We start from the raw sequence: 16680 nt of genomic DNA on the forward strand, positions 1-16680 counted from the left end.
CTAACTCTCTAGCCCCTTCTCTTAATCTTTCAAACACCTAAATCACCTATGGGGCTTACCAAAGCTGCAGGGCCCCAGCCTACCAGTCCTTTCTAGGAATCTGAAACATGGCTTTGGGTTTACAGGATGTGGTAGAAGCGTCATGGCTGCAGGCAGGGATCACGGATCACGTGATGGGAATTAGCAATAGAGTGGATAAGGGTATGGGTGAATGTGATTATAAGCAAATTGAGCAAGCTGTGGCTTTCACCTGCTAACAGGAGATGCTCACTCCAGTCTCAAGCACCGGCTATCTGCTCAGCTGTGCAGCAGGAACTTGTGGAAGTACATGGAATGGAAGAGGAGCTCAGAAAGCCCTGCCCTCAATCAGTCAGACATAACCAAACACCTCTTCAGGAAAATGTAACAAGGAAACAACTCAGACAGCACAGGCCACCCGTGTGTGTGTGTGTGTGTGTGTGTGCGCCCCCCCCCCCCCCCGCACGACTCTGAGCGGCCCATCCCACTGGGACAGGTGACTTCAGTTTAACCTGGAAACCAGGGTGTTATGGCCCCTGTTAACATACCTCCTGCCTGACCCAGGTTTCTCTGGCCACCTCAGCACCTGGCATGTGGCATACAGGGCTACTGCTGAATCAGATGAAGCACATGGCCATTAGATTGGGTCTGGGGAGCAGTCTGACACTTGCGGCAGGCTTGGCCTTCAGCTCCCTCACAGCCCCAATGACTGCAGACCTCTGGGATCAGGTCAGTCTCACATCCTAGACCTATTAAGTTCAGGCTTCCCAGCACCTGTCTTTGGGCTGTGCAGAACTGAAGCTTTGTCTACTGTCTTGGTACACTATTCTCCCTGAAAATCAGTGGGTCAAGTGAGCTAGAATGTCCCATTCCTAGAGCCTCTCATCACTTCTAAGTGTTGATGTTCCCTATCCAGCTCGAATCCCAGTCATCTAGTCTAAGATGCGTGGGCACTCGGGATCAGAGGGAGCACTACTTAAATAACTAGATGTCCTGTCCATCGCAGAGCATCAAACAGCTAAGGCACCAGGGGGCCCACAGCCTCCTTGAGCTAGCCTTCGGAGGGCCCTGAACCCCTAGGTTCAACTCAGGGGAAACAGTGATTCTCTCCCACAGAACCCCCAGGACTGTGCTTGACTGCTACCTCACTTGCACAGAGATGTGTGTGGCTCCCTCCTCTCCATGACGGATAGGCATGGGGATGCAGAAGAGGGAAAAGCCAGGGCAGAGAAAAGCCACAGTGGGATGTCAGTCTAATGGGCCACATAGGGCCTTGGAAGACAGCACCTTGAGGAAGCCTGCCAGTAGAGAAGGGCAAGACAGAAAGGACTGGTCTAAACATGCAAACCCAGCACTGACAAGAGAGCTCTGTAACAGTTCCCAAGTTCTTCAACAGGTGACAAATAGCATCGAAGGGGCAGATGATCCAACCTTGTATTCAGGAAGGCTGTATATAGATACACACATATGTATATCACACACACACACACAAAACTTTCCCAAGAGAGTTTCTCTGTGTAACAGCCTTGGCTGTCCTGGAACTCACTTTATAGACCAGGCTGGCCTCAAACTCAGAGATCTGCCTGCCCCTGCCCCCCAAGTGCTAGGATTAAAGGTGTTGTGTCACCACACCCGGCTTCAGGAAGTCTGTTTATTTAGGATAGACCTGCCTGTGCTGGGGACCTGTTCCCAGCAAGAGCTATGTAACCAGTGTCTGCCGGGCTCCATGTGGGCATTGCACCATGATGTAGCACTGGCCATGCTGCTCTCAACTGGGGCAAAGAGAGAAGTCTAGAGGCCACAGGCAACCAAACAGGACATTGGTCCACACCAAAAGACAAAGTCTAAAGAGTTTATTCAGAAAAGGCCTCACTTGGCACCAGACTAAGAAAAGAGGCCCCTCCCCCAAGACCCTTAGGGTCTGTTCACAAACATGGGGCTCAGAGGACAGTGGGGGAGGACACAGTGAGGTAAGGAGGGTTCTGAAGGCCTTGGCCTTCCCTGAGGGCAGGGCCTCAGTCCCTCTGGTGGCCACTTCAGTGACCACCGGGGAGAGGCCAGCACTGTAGGGCACCAAGAAGAGCCAACAACAGAGCTCTGGGGCTCAGACACCCCCTGCAGTAGGCTGAGATGTACCTCTAAGGCTTTGGGGGTTCAGCAGAGGTCCCCATCCTTGCCAACTCCTCTGGCTCATCCACTGAGGTTCCTGTGGCATCAGAGTCAGGGTCCTCCACCAGGCTCATAGAGGCACCATCCTCTGTCCCCACCCGGGTTTCTGGGTCCTCTGGCCCCACCTGGTCTTTTGGGTCCTTTGGCCCGTTCCCATCCTTTTGGACCTCAGGACACTCTGAAGGAGTAGGAGGCAGGGTATGGGCCTGCATTTGAGTGTTACTGGCTCCATCACCCTCATCCCCTTCCTCCACCTTCCTCCGTTTTCTTACCTTATCAGCCACCCTGGCCTCAGGACAGGGCTGTTCAGCCTCCCTGGGTTCCTGGCTGACAGGGCTGAGGGCACACTCCTCAAGGTTGAGGGCAATTTTTTCTACCTCAGAGACACCCTGGGGATCGGGCTCCCCTGGGACCTGCTCCTGCCTATTCCCTTCCAACTTCCTCTTCTTGCTCTCTTTAGGACTTGGGGACTTAGACTCATCCCTCTGGTCCTCATCCAAGGGTTTTGTGCTCAGCAGTGAGGGATCCTCAGCTGTTCCAATGTGCCCACTCAAGTCCCTTCCAGATTCACAGGTCCGACCCTGGGTGCCAGCCTCTTGGAAGGGGTCCCCGGAGCCCTCACCCTTATCTGTCTCTGTCTGCCCTAGTCCCATCAGTGGCTGGGGTATAGCTTGGGGCCTGAATCGCCGAAGCTTGTCACGGGGGCCCCAGACAAACTCGCGTCGAGGCGTGAAGTGCTCCCATGCGAAGTACACGAGCTCCCGGCGCTGGTGCCGGCAGCGCACAGCGAAGAGGAAGTAGTCAAGGGCACTCTGGCGCACACTGGGCAATTTGTGCTGTACTAGCGTCTCCTCCAGGAAGAAGCGGACCAGCGGTGCCTGGTAGTGTTCTAAGCCCAGCTCGCCCAGCGACTTGAGGATGCGTGTAATACGCAGGTTGTTGTGGCTGTGGCTGTGAAGGCAGGAGACAGGAGATTGGATGGATCTGGCCCCAGGGATGCACATCTGGCCAAGGCATTCCCAGCTGGCTCCATCTCAAATTTCCAGGGTCTTCTCAGAGCCCCACCTGGGAAAAAGGACTGTGTACCCTCAACCTGTGTAAGTCCTGGGAGATGCTCCAGTCCATCGACTCCTGTCTGGGAAACACTGCTGAAAGCTAGAAGGGGCTAAAGGGGCTGACATCCTGGCAGACCCAGAGTGACTGTGCTATCTGCAGACTACCTCATGTTTGCTTTCTGCGTAGATGGGGGGAATTAAAAACTCCCAATCCAAGGAACTGTTTCTTTTATAACTCATAGCTCTTCCATGGGGCAGCACCTACAGCCTGTGGGTGAAGCGGCTTCAGAGCCTGTGGTAAACCTCTCTGCTTGAAACCCAGCCCCAGATACTAAAGGGGAGCAGTGGGGATGGGAGGATGACAGCAGGGCCCTAACCTGTTCAGGTTGTGGAAGCGTGGCTGGAAGTTCTGTGCACGACATACGGCACCCGTGTCCCGGTCCTCAAGTTGGATGCCATAGAAGCCCAGCATGAGCTCATAGGCTCGGATGAGACGATCTCTGACTTCCTTGGAGCTTTTAAATGCCTAGAAAACAATCCCCTAGAGGCTCAGGTGGCCCTCCCTGATCACTGCTCCTAAGGAGCATTGGGTGGGCCACTGAATACCAGGTAAGCCAATGCGTCCTTTAGGCCCTGGCAGCCTTTGAGAGTGAGAGGGCACCAATACATCCCCAGCTTTCTTCTCTGTGAGGCTACGAAAGTGGCCACCTCTATAAGCTTGAGCCACCTGCCACAAGGCAGCCTTTGCTATCCATGTCCAGGGACCTCCCCTCCCATCCCTAATCTTTACTTCTCAGTCTCTTAGGACTGGCCTCTTTCTCTGATATTCCTAACAGGTGGACCCTGAGACAGCACAGACAGTCAGTGGCTGCTCTGCAGACACATAGCTCTCCTAAATTCTCCAGTCTTACCTAGAAGGGGAACTTACCTCAACTTCCTTCAGTGTGAGGGGCTTGGCGTGCCAGTTCACTCCTGGTTCCCTCAAAGGAAACAGCCTAAGGAGATGGGAGGCATTTTAGGGTCAATGCTTCCTTCTCATCCCTGGGAGGGGCCAGCTGACCTCTTTCTTACCCAAGGAGCTGGGTATGGACGGCAGTCAGCTGAGAGCAGGTAAGAAGGCTGCTTGGGGCCTCAGCCTATGTGTTCAATGGGCTGTGGGGCGGAGAGTCAAAATGGGCAAAACCAGTGTGCCTGTCACCACAATGCACTCCATGCCAAGAGGCTACTGGGAACAGCCCAGTGAACTGTCCTCAAGAAAGGGATGTTGTTATTTGCCAGGATATGGTCTCATTTCTGAGGCTGCTGTGTGGCACCTCACTCAAGATCTGCTAAAACCAAGTCAGATGTAGTCCAGATCCAGCTGACCCTCGAAGACAGACAGGCCATTGCATGGACTTGCACACAACAGCCCCATTAGGGCCCAACAAGAGGGACACTAACTAGAGGTATGCAGGCAATAGTTGTCATATATAAGCTTATGGAAAGGAAGGATTATTTCAACACACCTGAGTGAACACGGCATGAGAGCACCCACCTTCATTCCCGTTTCCTTAAGACCTGCCTACTCAGTCCCACTCACCACTGGATGTAGGAGTGATTCTCTTCGAGGAGGTCATAGTTGTCTTTCCAGTTCTGAAGAATGTCCTCAATGAGGAAACCTGGAAGCCCCATGGGGAGAACTCAGCTATAGAGACTACCTCGACAAAGCTCAGGGGACAGAGCTATGTCAAAGTCACTGCCTACCCTCAATTTCTTTTAGGTTCTCAGGACTCAGCAGAGCTATCCATAGCTCATTTGATATAAAATGTATAGTTTTAGGTAATTAGGCCTACTGCTGTAGGTGAAGGTTGCAATACTTTTCCTCTGGGGCATATACCTTGTCAGCCAGGAGGCTCTGTACTCAAAAGAAATCCCCATAGAAACCAAGCCTGGAATGTGGCCTAGGGAAGGTGCCTTTGAAGGGCCAGACAGCAAACATCTTGGCTATGCAGACATATGGCTTTTTCCATGCTATAGCAAAAAAACAACTCCATAATGGGTGGGTGTGAGCTGGCACCAATAAAACTTTACTTACACTGCTTAGTTTCAAATGGTTATGTCATAAACAAGATGTGGTGGCTCAGGCCTACAATTTCAGCATTTGGGAGACTGAGATGGGAAGATCTTGAGTTTGAGGCCAGCCTGAGATACACAGAAAGACCATTTAAAACCTCAAAAGCTTATTCTCTGGCCCTTCAACCTAAGATCCTAAGATCCAAGCTCCAATTCCCATGGCAGCCTCAAGGGGGTACTGCAGGGCCACCTGAAAGCCATGATTGGGTGGAGGACAAGTCACCAAAGGCAGAAGTGCTGGGGTCGAGTGGGCAGATACCGTTTGGCTGGAAGCAGATCTCATTTTTGTAGAAACTCAGATTGGACATGTCACCATTGCAGTCTTGATCTGCCAAATCCTGAAGGGCCAGAGAAAGGATGGTTGAGGACTCATGAGAAACAAGCTATCTCTGAGGACCCCTCAGATTCATGCAATCAGGGATAGGGACAGCTGTTCGAGACCCCAAAGCTCAGCCTGGGATCCTCTCTGTGAGCATGGGTAGGTTTGGAGGACAGCACTACCCACCAAGAGAGACCATAGATGGCAACTCCTCTTCTGCACCTCAAAAATACCACAGAGATTGCCAGTAACTAACTTGATTCCATGTACCAGCCGGAGGGCCATGTGTGAATACTGAGACACATGTGCTTTCAGGAGGCGGAAGCTACTCCCTCATTTTAAACCTCATTTTTAAGGCTTAGCCAGCACAACATGCTCTATAACCCTATAACCAGGGGCAGGGCATGGATCTGAATGACAATGGGCTTGCCTTCCGGACAATGAAGAACCTACCACAGAACCCAAAGCCAGATTTTCAGCAGGCCAGGGGACACTCTTGTTTGGGAAGAGGGCTGTGTCTCAAGGCAGGGGTTGTGTGTACCTACCGGGTAGTGGTGCCGGTACCTTCGCATGTCCTGCATGGCTCGCCAATTTCGGTACCCTGTCATCCTGGACTGGGGAGAGAATAAAAGGGATACGGTACCTGGAAAGTGTCCAGGATGAAGGTAGAAGAGTTTCAGCCAACCACCATTGAGCTCTATGCAAGTGGAATGAGCGTTTCTGTTTTTACTTCTTCTGGTCCCCACCTATCTTGTGTCAGGGTTTCTGAGAAGACCAATCTGGACCCCAGAGAAACACTCCTCCATGTGAACACAGAGAGTAATCCACAGTAGCTTCTGCTACCACCCCTGCCCTCTCAGGACTTGCTTTTCCTCCTCAGAGTGCCTTGACCCAGGTTAGCCTGCACTCTGCCAGGGTGTATGGCTGATGCTCTTCTGTCCCCAAGCTCCAGGTGCATCTCCTCACTGGTCTGCTTGTCAACTTCATGTTGGTCTAAGCCCTTTATGTACCTCCCTCAGCCCCCAAAAACTGTAATATTTCTCTTCACATTATGCTATGAATGGTCACTGGGTTGTATCCCCAAGGACAGCTACTTTGCCAGCCACAGCCTTAAGAGAAAACCCAGATGCCTCTGGATGAGGCCCCTTCTTCCTAAACCCCTTCTCCTTCCTGGCCCAATGACAAAGTCGCTCTACCTCCAAGCCTGAGATTGATTTTTAAGTGGCTTCAGGTGTGATCCAAGAGCTCTCGTGGGGAAACAGCAATTCTCATCAGAGCTTTTGGGAGGGATTACCACCCACAGGAGTAGCCTGAGCCTGAACACTCAGCTTCATCCCAACGTGATCAAGCAAAGGCCAGCTCTGGCCTGCCTGAAAGACCAGGCTGAGAGCCTCTCCAGATTCTGGACCACTTTCCCATAAACAGCAGACAAGCCAGACAAATAGAGATCGTTGCAATGGAGAGAATGGACTCAGGAGTCGTAGTCCTCACTCTCATTTTGTAGGCTCTCCATCGCACCTGAAACCACAGCTATAACCAACACGGCGCATCTTTCAGAATGCCATTGCGACTAATATGCTGCTTGCTAAAACAGTATATCTGGAACAAGCTCTTGGTGGCAACAAAAGTTACCAGAGCTAGTGGAAACCCCTTTGCTCCGGCCTGCGGAGTCACTTCCAAGGCGGTGGATGCTGTCTGCTTTTGGGGGCCGAGCGTGGGGTGGAGGAAGGGCAACCCGAGGAAAGGCCACCGGCCACAGACACAGGATGAGGCCCGGGGGCGCGTTCTGACGTCACCCACGCACGACCCTCATCAGTCGCTTCCCTGACGTCACCGGCGCTCGGTTCGCTGTGCCTGGGCCAGGCACCCTGCTAGGGGATAGCGGCCTGGGCCCAGCGATCACAGCCTGGCGTCGCCCTCCCGCCCTCCCGCGCCGCACCTGGAACGGGCCTGGCCGTGTCTCCTCCGCGTCGCCATCATCGTCGCCCGTGTCCTCATCGCTTGTATCATCTGCCTGGCCATCCTCGCCGTCCTCCTCGCTCTCGTCCTCCCAGGTGGAATCGCAGTCCGGGTCGTCCATAGTCGACAGGCCCGATCCGCTTTCCGCGGAAAGGAAAGTGAAAAAGGAGGAAACGCGGGGGCGGGGCGGCGCCAGGTCCCGCCCAACGCTCAGTTTCCGCTGTTGCGCGGGGTCCCCAGCATGGCAGCTACCTTGGAGCTAGGCGGCGAGCCGTGCCCAGAAGGAGGCAGTACCCCCAGAAGGACAACCCCCAGGAGGCTGTGCACCGGGGATTCATGCCCCCATCTCCTCCCGGAAGACGTACCTCTTCAGGCTCAGCCCTAGGTCCTCCCCACAGGGATTTCACTCCCCTGGAGACTGTCCCTTCCCTCTAGAAAGAGTAAGAAGGCTTCTCAGCACCAGTGCCTCTTCCTGACAGCTGTGAACCGTGCCTGGTGCTGGTTCTTAATCTTTGTTGACTTGTCTAACTGGAGTCATTCCTCTGTATCCATACCAGCTCATTTCGTATCTCTTGTGTGTATGTTTTTGGATGCCCACGGACACCAGAGGTCTATTATTTGGAGGCAGGGGCGTTCATTCACCCGGAGTTCACAGATTACGTGGGGCTGGCTATCCAAAAATCCCAGGAATCCTACTCTCCGTGCCTCCCTGCACTGGGTTACTTTTATACACCACCAAGCCCAGCTTATAGGTGGTGATCAAACTCAGGTTCTCACGCTGGCGAGGGCGAGGCTTTTTTTTTTTTTTTTTTTAAATAACCAAGAGCCATTTCCATGCTCCCTCTGCTTTCTGAAAGAACAATAGGGAACTCCTGAGGCCTTGGGAGTTCTGGACACCTACTACTGTCCACTGTCCATTTCCTGGGCTCATGGATATTGGGTGTACTCTACTGACTGTGCCATGGAGCCTTGTTGTGCAGCACAGTTTGAAGCAAGATAGAATGGGAAAGCTAAGGGGACATAGGTGGGCAGCAGGACCGTCATTTCCAATACGACTTAAGTTTCTCACCAGTTGAGAGTTAGGAATTTTAGGACAGTTGACTTTTAAAATTTTGCTTGAAGACTGCCTACATAGAGAAAAATATTCCTTTTATATAGCTATATTCCAAATAACGTTAAAATAGTAATGACTAACTAATTAGTTCTCTAGCAACAACTTGGGTTGGAACTTCAGAAACCACCAAAAGCAGCGTGATGGGCTACTGTAGAGATTTATGTGCCACTTTCTCTTGCGAAGCCCAAAGCCACACTTGGGTGTGTTCTGCTTTTCCTAAACACCCCTATCAACTCTTATGTTTAAATCTATGCCTAGCCAGGTGTGGTGGCGCACACCTTTAATCCCAGCACTTTGGAGGCAGAGGCAGGTAGATCTCCGAGTTTAAGGCCAGCCCAATATACAGAAAAAATTCCAGAACAGCCAAGGCTACACAGGGAAACTGTCTCGAAAACAAAAAATAATCATACAAATAAATCTATGCCTAAAATATCTTTCCAAACTCTTAACTCTCACACTGAGTCATCCCATGAAGTCAAGAATACTGGCTTCTGAGCGCTATCTGAAAGGAACCTATGGGCCAGCAGAATGGCTCAGGGGTTAAAGGCACCTGCCATCAAATCTGACAGCCTGAACTCAGCCCCTGGGATCCATACGGTAGAAGGTGAGAACCGACTTCCGAGACTTGTCTCACCTTCATGTTTGCACCCACACAAACACATGCACACAGCAAACAGGAGGTAGCATTGCTTGCGGTTGAGCCTTGCAGGTGTCTGGCTGGGAGGAGCTCAGGTTAAAACGGTGTTAACACTTTCCTTCAGGTGCAAGTTACAGCCATGTTATTTGGCCCAAGTTTGCCCCGACTCCCCACCCCCACCCCAAACACACTTTGCAGGCTGCTGTTGCTATTCAGTATTCTCTATTTTCTGAGCAGAACACACTCCCAATTCCCTTGACTATCCCGAGCCAGATAGGTAGAGGTAAGACCACACCTACAGGTCAAACTGCCAGGAGCTGTGACACCTCTTAAGGGACATAGGATGCTCCTGTGAACTACAAGGTCTGAAAGAACTCAGGAAGGCAGCAGGTTTGAGTTCACCCACACAAGGCCCTTGTGAGGCATGTGACCAGAATGAAGACACTGGGCTATTGGATGAAGCTAGCTGCTAGAAATGAGAATAGATCCAAGACAGATGCCTTGACCAGGCCCACCTGCATGCTCTCGTGCCCCTCGGTTGTCATTTCAGGTGGGTTTAGCAGAGTGACCCTGGAGAGGACCACCTTCTTGATCATCACATACTGCTCACTCCCATTTCTCCTGAACAGCCTCTAGTAGTGGACACTGGGCAAGGACAGGTTGGAGTGACCCCAAGCTGTTTCCCAAAACATGCTGTGACATCTTTTCCTGTCTCTTGTATTGGAACACAAGGCACTGCTCCAGGTTTGAACAGTCTATAGCACTGGGACTTCATCTCAAGTGGTGCAAGCCTCTGCCTTTTGCCCAGTTCGAGGAGGAAGACCTATTATGACCTTGTCCAAGATCTCCAGAAAGGGAGCCAGAGACCTCCCACAGCTGGTCTTTCCAGGGAAATGGCAGGCCAGACTAGGTGAGCTCAGCTGTGTCAACTCAGATTGCTTTCTGTGCCAGGAAGCTGGGTCTGGTATGGGCCAGCTCTCACTGCCTCAGCCCTTGTAGACGGCAGGTGTGGGAGTTTGGTTACACGCAGCAGTCAAGTACACAGTGTGCTCATCCCACCCGGCAGCTGACGTGGCTGTGGAAGGACAACAGGCAACAGTCTCAGGTAGGAGTGGGGGCTGGGGATTAGGGCTGGGTGTCCTTTGAGTCTGTATGAAGGCTCATAACTTCTGGCATCCAATGATGCCAGAAGTCCTCTAAGCACACTTTACAGTTATGAATCCTGGGGTGAGGGCCCGTTCCTCTGTAGAAAAAAAACAAGAAACAACAAAACCAACCTATTTTAGTAGCAAATCACACGACTCCCAAGGTGACCTGTTTTTAATACTTCGTGTTCTACAGATGAAAGTGTACTTCAACCATTGGACCATTGGCTTTTCAGCCTGGTGGCTGCTTCTTTATTCCACACCCTTATTTGGTCTTTCCCAAGTTACTAAATTACAAAAATAACCGCTAAAAATTCTTTGTATCTGGCATATAAAAACAAAGCCAGAGGTAGCTCAATAGTTACCTGAAAACAAAACATCTCAGAAAAAAACACATCACAGGTTTAACTTCTGCAGTATTTTTCTTCATACAAAACACTAGTAAAATAGGTTTCTTAAAAATTAAATAATAGCAACCAAATTATATACATTGTTACAGTACAAGTGAATGAGGCAAAATATCCAGTTCTGTTTCCCAGATGAAGGAGGCCTTCTGTGCACAGCCTGTGCTGTGTGAACTCCAAAGACACCTTCACCGGCACACATTGTGCCAGTGCACAATGGAGCCTTACAGGACAGCAGATGCAAAAAGTGGGTATCCAGAGAAGATGAGCGGCTCCTTCTGAGGACAGTGAGGGCGGCATCTTATTGCTTGGTGACTCTTGGTCCTCTGGGCCTATGCACCTGCTCCTCTCCACACACTGTGGGCACAGGGGAAACCAACCAGGAGAAAGCAAGAGGCTGGTTCAGAGGCTTCACCATCCAGCTGGGCGGATACTGGTCCTTTGGACCACAGGTGATCTGGAAGTCTGATGACACAGAAGCCCCACTAGCATCTCTTCTGGATGGTCACATTCACCCAGGGACCTGAGAATAGGCAGTGGGGGCCTGCAGCATTGGAGCATCTCTGTGGCCACCTGGGTGTCTATGTTCGGCGCCTCTTGGCAGCACTGGGGCTGGAGGGATTGCTGTTAGCAGTCAGGACCTTGTCAGTGACCCGGCTGCGCTTCCGCTTGTCTGCCCCTTCTTTGCACCCCAAGTCTGAGGAGTTCTTCTCTTTGTCTTTGCTGGATTTTTCTAATGCTTTCCCCAAGCTCCCTGAAGATGAAAAAACTGAGAAACAAAATTATTTGGCTGAAAACAGAATATACAGAGACTCATTTCATTTTCCTGTTCAGCTACAGAAATCAGATGTACCTCAGGCTCTTTGTACCCAATATGTTCCCCTGGGTAAGAGCCCTATAGGGCTAGGCTTGAGGAGAGAGAAACTTAGTACCCCTGGGGGTCTCCGGTCCGAGCCCACCTCATGCTCCCAGCCTTGGCCTTGGTCTCAGGTAAAGATATAGCTGAGTGTTGGGCCCCTGCGTGGGCAGGGACCCTTCTGCCTAAGGTGATCTGCACTGAGTTAATCCCTCCGTGGCTTCAGAAGTGAGGAGATGGGAGCTATGCTCCAAACAGCACCTCAATCTTACCATCATCAGCCCCACTGTGGGGGTCCACATCCTCCTTCATCTCCTCCTTCATTTCCTCTTCAATGACCACTTTTCCTGTGGAGGAGACAGCTGCCGTTCACTGGAAACCCACGGTGGTGGCCAGCGCTGGGGGACGGTCTGGCCATGACTGCTTCCGATTCTCGCTGCCCACACAGGCCTCGGCGTCCATCGCGAGATGGCATCCATCAGGAGACTGCCTTTGAGCACCGCTCTCCCCAGCCCTTGGCTCCCAAAACCTCCCAGGTGCCACTGGAGGTATGGGCTGAGCAGGGTGCTTATACCTCCCTGGAGGCCCCAGACCTCCCCACCTTTGGCCTGGTGCGGCTTTTTTTACTCCCAGCCCTGATGGTGGCCGAGTCTCACCTTCTCGGACCTCCTGAATGATCTCATCTGGAAGGACAAAGTTCCTCTCTGGATTTGGGAATGGAAGAATCTCAGACTCGTGCTGCCGGCACAAAGCATTTTATATTTTCAAGAAACAGAAACAGGATGTCAGCTCACTAAGATGTACAGGAGGAGCAGGCTGGAGGCTGCGAGCTGGTGAGCTCCTTCCTCCACGTGCAGAGTCCACCTTAGCTGGGCTTTTCAGATGACTAGGGAGGATCAGGCTAGCACCAGCCCGACGAAACCAGAGGAAAGGACCAGGTTCATGCCACGGAGAGGGCCCTGAAGACACGGCAGCCCTGCTCATGTGCACACAAGGACCTGACCTGGCTCGCCACTGTAGCATTGTCCCACCAGGACAATGTTCCCCAGACACCATGACTGACCACCAGCACCCATAGCTCCACCCATCCTGGTAACCTAGTTACACCGCCTGCCAGACTGTAACTATAGACAAACCTGACCAGCCTGGTTACTAGTTACCCTGAATACCTGTCGGACACTGCCAGCTCTTCAGACCAGCTACCTAGTTACCCATCAGTCACAGCTATCTCTCAGCTCTATGACGAGAACTATGTCTGGCTCCCACAGACCTATACAAAATCCACCTCAGTGGGACTCGGTTAAGGTCAGCCTCCACCTAAAGCCCTCTGAACCCGCCCAATACTGACACTGAACCCTCGTACTACTTTTCACTATGGCTGATTCTTCTCCCTCATCTCAGCACCCAGCTATCTCCCTGGAGATTTTTTATGACCACCTAATTTAAAGTAGATTCCCTGAAAAAGCGGTTAGTTTGTGCTTTTCACAGCACGACTGGAACTTTCCTGAGGAAAGGCCTCATCTATTGACATCACTCTGCTTGCTCTATATGGCAAACCCCAGGTGAGCGGTGGGCTCTGTCCTGTACTACAGTTGATTCTAGGAAGACGAGTTATGGGACTTGTCTCCACCTTCAGGCCCAACAGTGTGGGCCAGGGTCCAACTCACCAGTGCCTGCATATCATACATAGTGCTCAGATGGTCCCAGATGACCTTGGATGGAACCTGGCGCCCAATATTCTGGCTGAACTTGTCTCGAATACAAATCATGTGGAAGTGTCGATTCACCCCTGAGAGGCAAGACAGTGGATGAGGGTTAGGGCAGCACCTTTGTGCAGAGGACATGGGTGTAGGAGGGGCAGGAGCGTGCAAACGGCAGGTTGCAGGAATCAGGTATAAAAGGGGGTAGAGGTGGGTGATCCATTGACTACAGTGTATAGGAGGCGGGTCTGGGGCAAGGGGGCTGCAGACTCGGGGAGAATGAAAGCGTTCCCCGGGGTAGGAGTGTCTCAAGGGCAGGGAATTCAGGGGTGTCCCCAAGGAGGGGGCTTCTCCGGCAGGAAAGTCATGAGGTCTTATACAAACAGGGCATCCCAGAGTGGGAGGTCCCGTCCCGTGCGGAGTCGCAGGCTCCGCTAGCCCGCCAGGCGGTTTAGTCCGCCCCACCCCCACGCGGGTGCGCAGCGCTCACCGACAGGCTTGTGGCCCAGCATGGCGTGGAACAGGCACACCTCCACCTCAGGGCTCCACACCACCGTCTCCTCAGCAGGGCTCGGGGCTGCCTCACCTGGGCCCTTGTCGCCTGGGGCGCCCGTGCCGCCCACCTCGGCCTCCCCCATGGCCGCCGGCAAGCAACGAGCGCCCGGCGCGAGAAGGGCTACTACGGGTTCCGCGCAGGCGCACTTGCGGTGTACGGCGCGCACTCGTTGGGCTCGAGAGAGCCGTGTGCCCGTGTCCGCGCAGGCGCAACAAAAGGCTGGCTTCCGTTGCCAGCAGCACCCCCTGGTGGTTGATGCTTTTCCTGCCTACAGCTCTGTCCAGAGAGTAAGTTGGTGCAAACCTTAATCTTTAAAAATGCAAAAACGGGGCGTGGAGGCACACTCCTTCAATCCTGGCACTAGGCAGAGGCAAGCAGATCTCTGTGAGTTCCAAGCCAGCCAAGTCTGCATAGCATGACACACACGCCCCAAAGTTAAATACGTTAAAGATTTTAGCCTGAGTAGATAACTTGGAAAAGAACTCAGGATGCATAGCCAGAAGTAATAGGCGCCAAAAGCCACAGGCTGTGTCTCACCCTGCCGGTGATAAATTGTACAGTACCTAAATTACATCTCACTAAAACTATTTTTTTTAAAAAAAACAAGACAGGGGCTAGTGAGATGGCCCATCCAATAGAGATGAAAAGGATAGACTAACTTTGTAACCTGTATGTCTTCTAGAGCCTATAGTTTTGAGTTTTAGGTCAAGGTTAAGCTAAAGCCTCTTAGTACCTTTCCAGAGAATGGAGAAGTGTGACCCTATCTGTGAGGACAGATATAAAAAAAGCGAGCAAGCAATGACCTTCACTCAGCAAAAAGAACGACCAGACCCTTGTCTTTGAGATAATGTTTCTTAGCAACCAACCCAAGCGGCCTCAATCCTTCTTCTGAGTAGCTCCTGACCTCCAGCCAAAAGCCTGCAGCCCTGATCTTCAAGGATGAGTTAACCACCCCCACCTTCAATTGCAGCTGCATCCACACTTGGCAGGACTGGCCAAGCTTGAGCACCGAAGACTAACCAATTATCTTACTTTATAGCTTCCTCATCCAATCTTAAATTGCCAAGACTGCAACTTCAAATTTCCCGTACTTTTTCTTTTAAAAACCTAAGGCCTTTGTCTCCCGGTGCCACTCTTTGCTGACGAGCAGGGGTGACCCCATTGTGAAATGGTTAAAATAAACCTCTTGCTTTTGCATTGAATCGTGGTCTGTGGGAGTTTCTGGGAAGGGCGCAATCTTGAACTCCTGAGCTGTGAGACCCCAGGTCTTACAGAGACACTTGTGCACAGGCCTGATAACTGGAGCTCCACCCCTGGATCCTAGAGGGGGTAGGAGAGAACAAATTCTTTTTTAAATTATCACTTTACAGCCTGATCCTAACCCCTTCCCTTCTCTCTTCCCAGTTCCCCCCTTGCATCCCTCTCCTCCCATTCTCCCCTCTCCTTATTCTCAGAGAAGGGGAGGCCCCCAAGGGGTATAACCCACCTTGGCACCTCAAGTCATAGCAGAACTAAGAGCGTCCTCTCCCACAGGGGGCCTAACAAGGCAGCCCGGCCAGGGAAAAGGGATCCAGTGCAGGCAATAGAGTTGGGCACAGCCCCTACTCTCATTGTTAGGGGACCCACGTGTTGACCAGGCTGCACATTTGCTACATATGTGTAGGGGGTCTAGGCCCAGGCCATGTATGCTCTTTGGTTGGTGGTGTGAAAACCAATTCTTGAGAGTTGTACTCTAACATATATATTTCATGGTATATGCACACTTGCACACACACACACACACACACACACATCAAATAATTAAAAATTTAAAGCCTCACAATCAAATTTTATGGGAGTGAGGCTCTGCTTATCTTTGAGTAGCCCTCACCTGGGTGCTCATGACAGTCCCAGAAGCAGTGGAAGACAGAAATCTGGGTCCTGCTGGCCTTGCCATCTACCTCTGCCTCCATCTTGAACCCACAAGAAGTGGGTTGCTGATTAATTCAGGCTGTCAGAATTTCAGGCAGGTGTTGGTTGCTGGTCTGGCCACAGCTCTACACGGGACTGGGTGGGGCCAGCTGCTGGGCACAGCAGCCTTAAGAACGTGGTCCATGCTGGGTCTGGGTCACTCCAGTCAGCTGTGTCATGGACCCTAACCTGCCACCCATGCAGACTTCTCTACCCACCCATCCCTCATCCATGTCCTCCACAGACAGGCTTCAGCATCCCTTTCCTGACTGCTGCCTCTCAGCTGTGTGGCTGAGATGTTGCAAGCCTTTGTAAGACTGTGCCCTCCCTTGTGCCCATGGGGCCCTTGTAACCCTGTACTCTTGGGCATTGATAAGAATCGTCTGTTGGCTGCCACTGGCCTTGGAATCCAGACTTGGCCCTGCACTTGCTACTCATTCAGGCTGTAGCCAGACAGTGCTCACAGCAGTGAGCAAGGAACCATGGAGGGTGCAGGCTCCAGCTAGCCTCATTGTCTGAGACAGCTCAGGGCTCACAGCCAGTTAGCAGTGTGTGGCCAGGCCTCAGCTTCCCCACGGTGGAAGTGTAGCTGGTGAGAAGAGTGCTCACAATGCGATGGAGACGGTGTGGCCCAGTAAACCTTCGTAAGGATCCTGGGGTCCCTACTGTCATGTGGAGTTCTGATG

At 52.1% G+C, this 16680-nt stretch overlaps 2 protein-coding genes across 4 annotated transcripts; both read right to left on the minus strand.

Moving 5' to 3' along the window:
• Positions 1–1856: 1856 nt before the first annotated feature.
• On the minus strand, positions 1857–7878 carry Ogfr (opioid growth factor receptor). 2 transcript variants are annotated; one of them, XM_021645484.2, is made up of 7 exons: positions 7613–7878; positions 6219–6287; positions 5614–5692; positions 4822–4900; positions 4171–4237; positions 3620–3768; positions 1857–3138 (listed from the first exon to the last, which is right to left on the minus strand). In XM_021645484.2, exons 1-7 carry the CDS (start codon positions 7751–7753, stop codon positions 2157–2159), a joined length of 1566 nt encoding a protein of 521 aa, XP_021501159.1. In that variant the 5' UTR covers positions 7754–7878; the 3' UTR covers positions 1857–2156. The 2 variants fall into 2 exon arrangements, with proteins under 2 accessions (XP_021501159.1, XP_060238709.1); XM_060382726.1 differs by having other exon boundaries at positions 6219–6282; positions 7613–7745.
• Positions 7879–10744: 2866 nt separating this feature from the next.
• Positions 10745–14320, minus strand: Mrgbp (MRG domain binding protein). Of its 2 annotated transcripts, XM_021645473.2 has the most exons (5): positions 13979–14320; positions 13456–13577; positions 12445–12526; positions 12061–12135; positions 10745–11701 (listed from the first exon to the last, which is right to left on the minus strand). In XM_021645473.2, the coding sequence occupies exons 1-5, from the start codon at positions 14124–14126 to the stop codon at positions 11514–11516; spliced, it is 615 nt and encodes a 204-aa protein (XP_021501148.1). In that variant the 5' UTR covers positions 14127–14320; the 3' UTR covers positions 10745–11513. The 2 variants fall into 2 exon arrangements, 1 of the variants encoding a protein (XP_021501148.1); XR_002476719.2 differs by having other exon boundaries at positions 11628–11701; positions 12061–12526; positions 13979–14211.
• Between the last annotated feature and the right edge of the window lie 2360 nt (positions 14321–16680).

This window comes from Meriones unguiculatus, chromosome 4 (assembly GCF_030254825.1).
Source record: "Meriones unguiculatus strain TT.TT164.6M chromosome 4, Bangor_MerUng_6.1, whole genome shotgun sequence".
In the NCBI taxonomy this organism is placed as follows: Eukaryota; Metazoa; Chordata; class Mammalia; order Rodentia; family Muridae; genus Meriones; species Meriones unguiculatus.

Bases quoted from the DNA above. Each gene is read 5' to 3' on its own strand.
- Mrgbp (XM_021645473.2), bottom strand. From the start codon at position 14,126: ATGGGGGAGGCCGAGGTGGGCGGCACGGGCGCCCCAGGCGACAAGGGC. The intron at 12,527-13,455 runs GTGAGTTGGACC...TTGTGCCGGCAG, and splicing joins TGTATGATATGCAGGCACTG to CACGAGTCTGAGATTCTTCC. The intron at 11,702-12,060 runs GTAAGATTGAGG...TTTGTTTCTCAG, and splicing joins CCACAGTGGGGCTGATGATG to TTTTTTCATCTTCAGGGAGC.
- Ogfr (XM_021645484.2), bottom strand. From the start codon at position 7,753: ATGGACGACCCGGACTGCGATTCCACCTGGGAGGACGAGAGCGAGGAG. The intron at 5,693-6,218 runs GTAGGTACACAC...CTGGCCCTTCAG, and splicing joins GGTACCGGCACCACTACCCG to GATTTGGCAGATCAAGACTG. The intron at 3,139-3,619 runs GTTAGGGCCCTG...CTGCCTTCACAG, and splicing joins CGCTTCCACAACCTGAACAG to CCACAGCCACAACAACCTGC.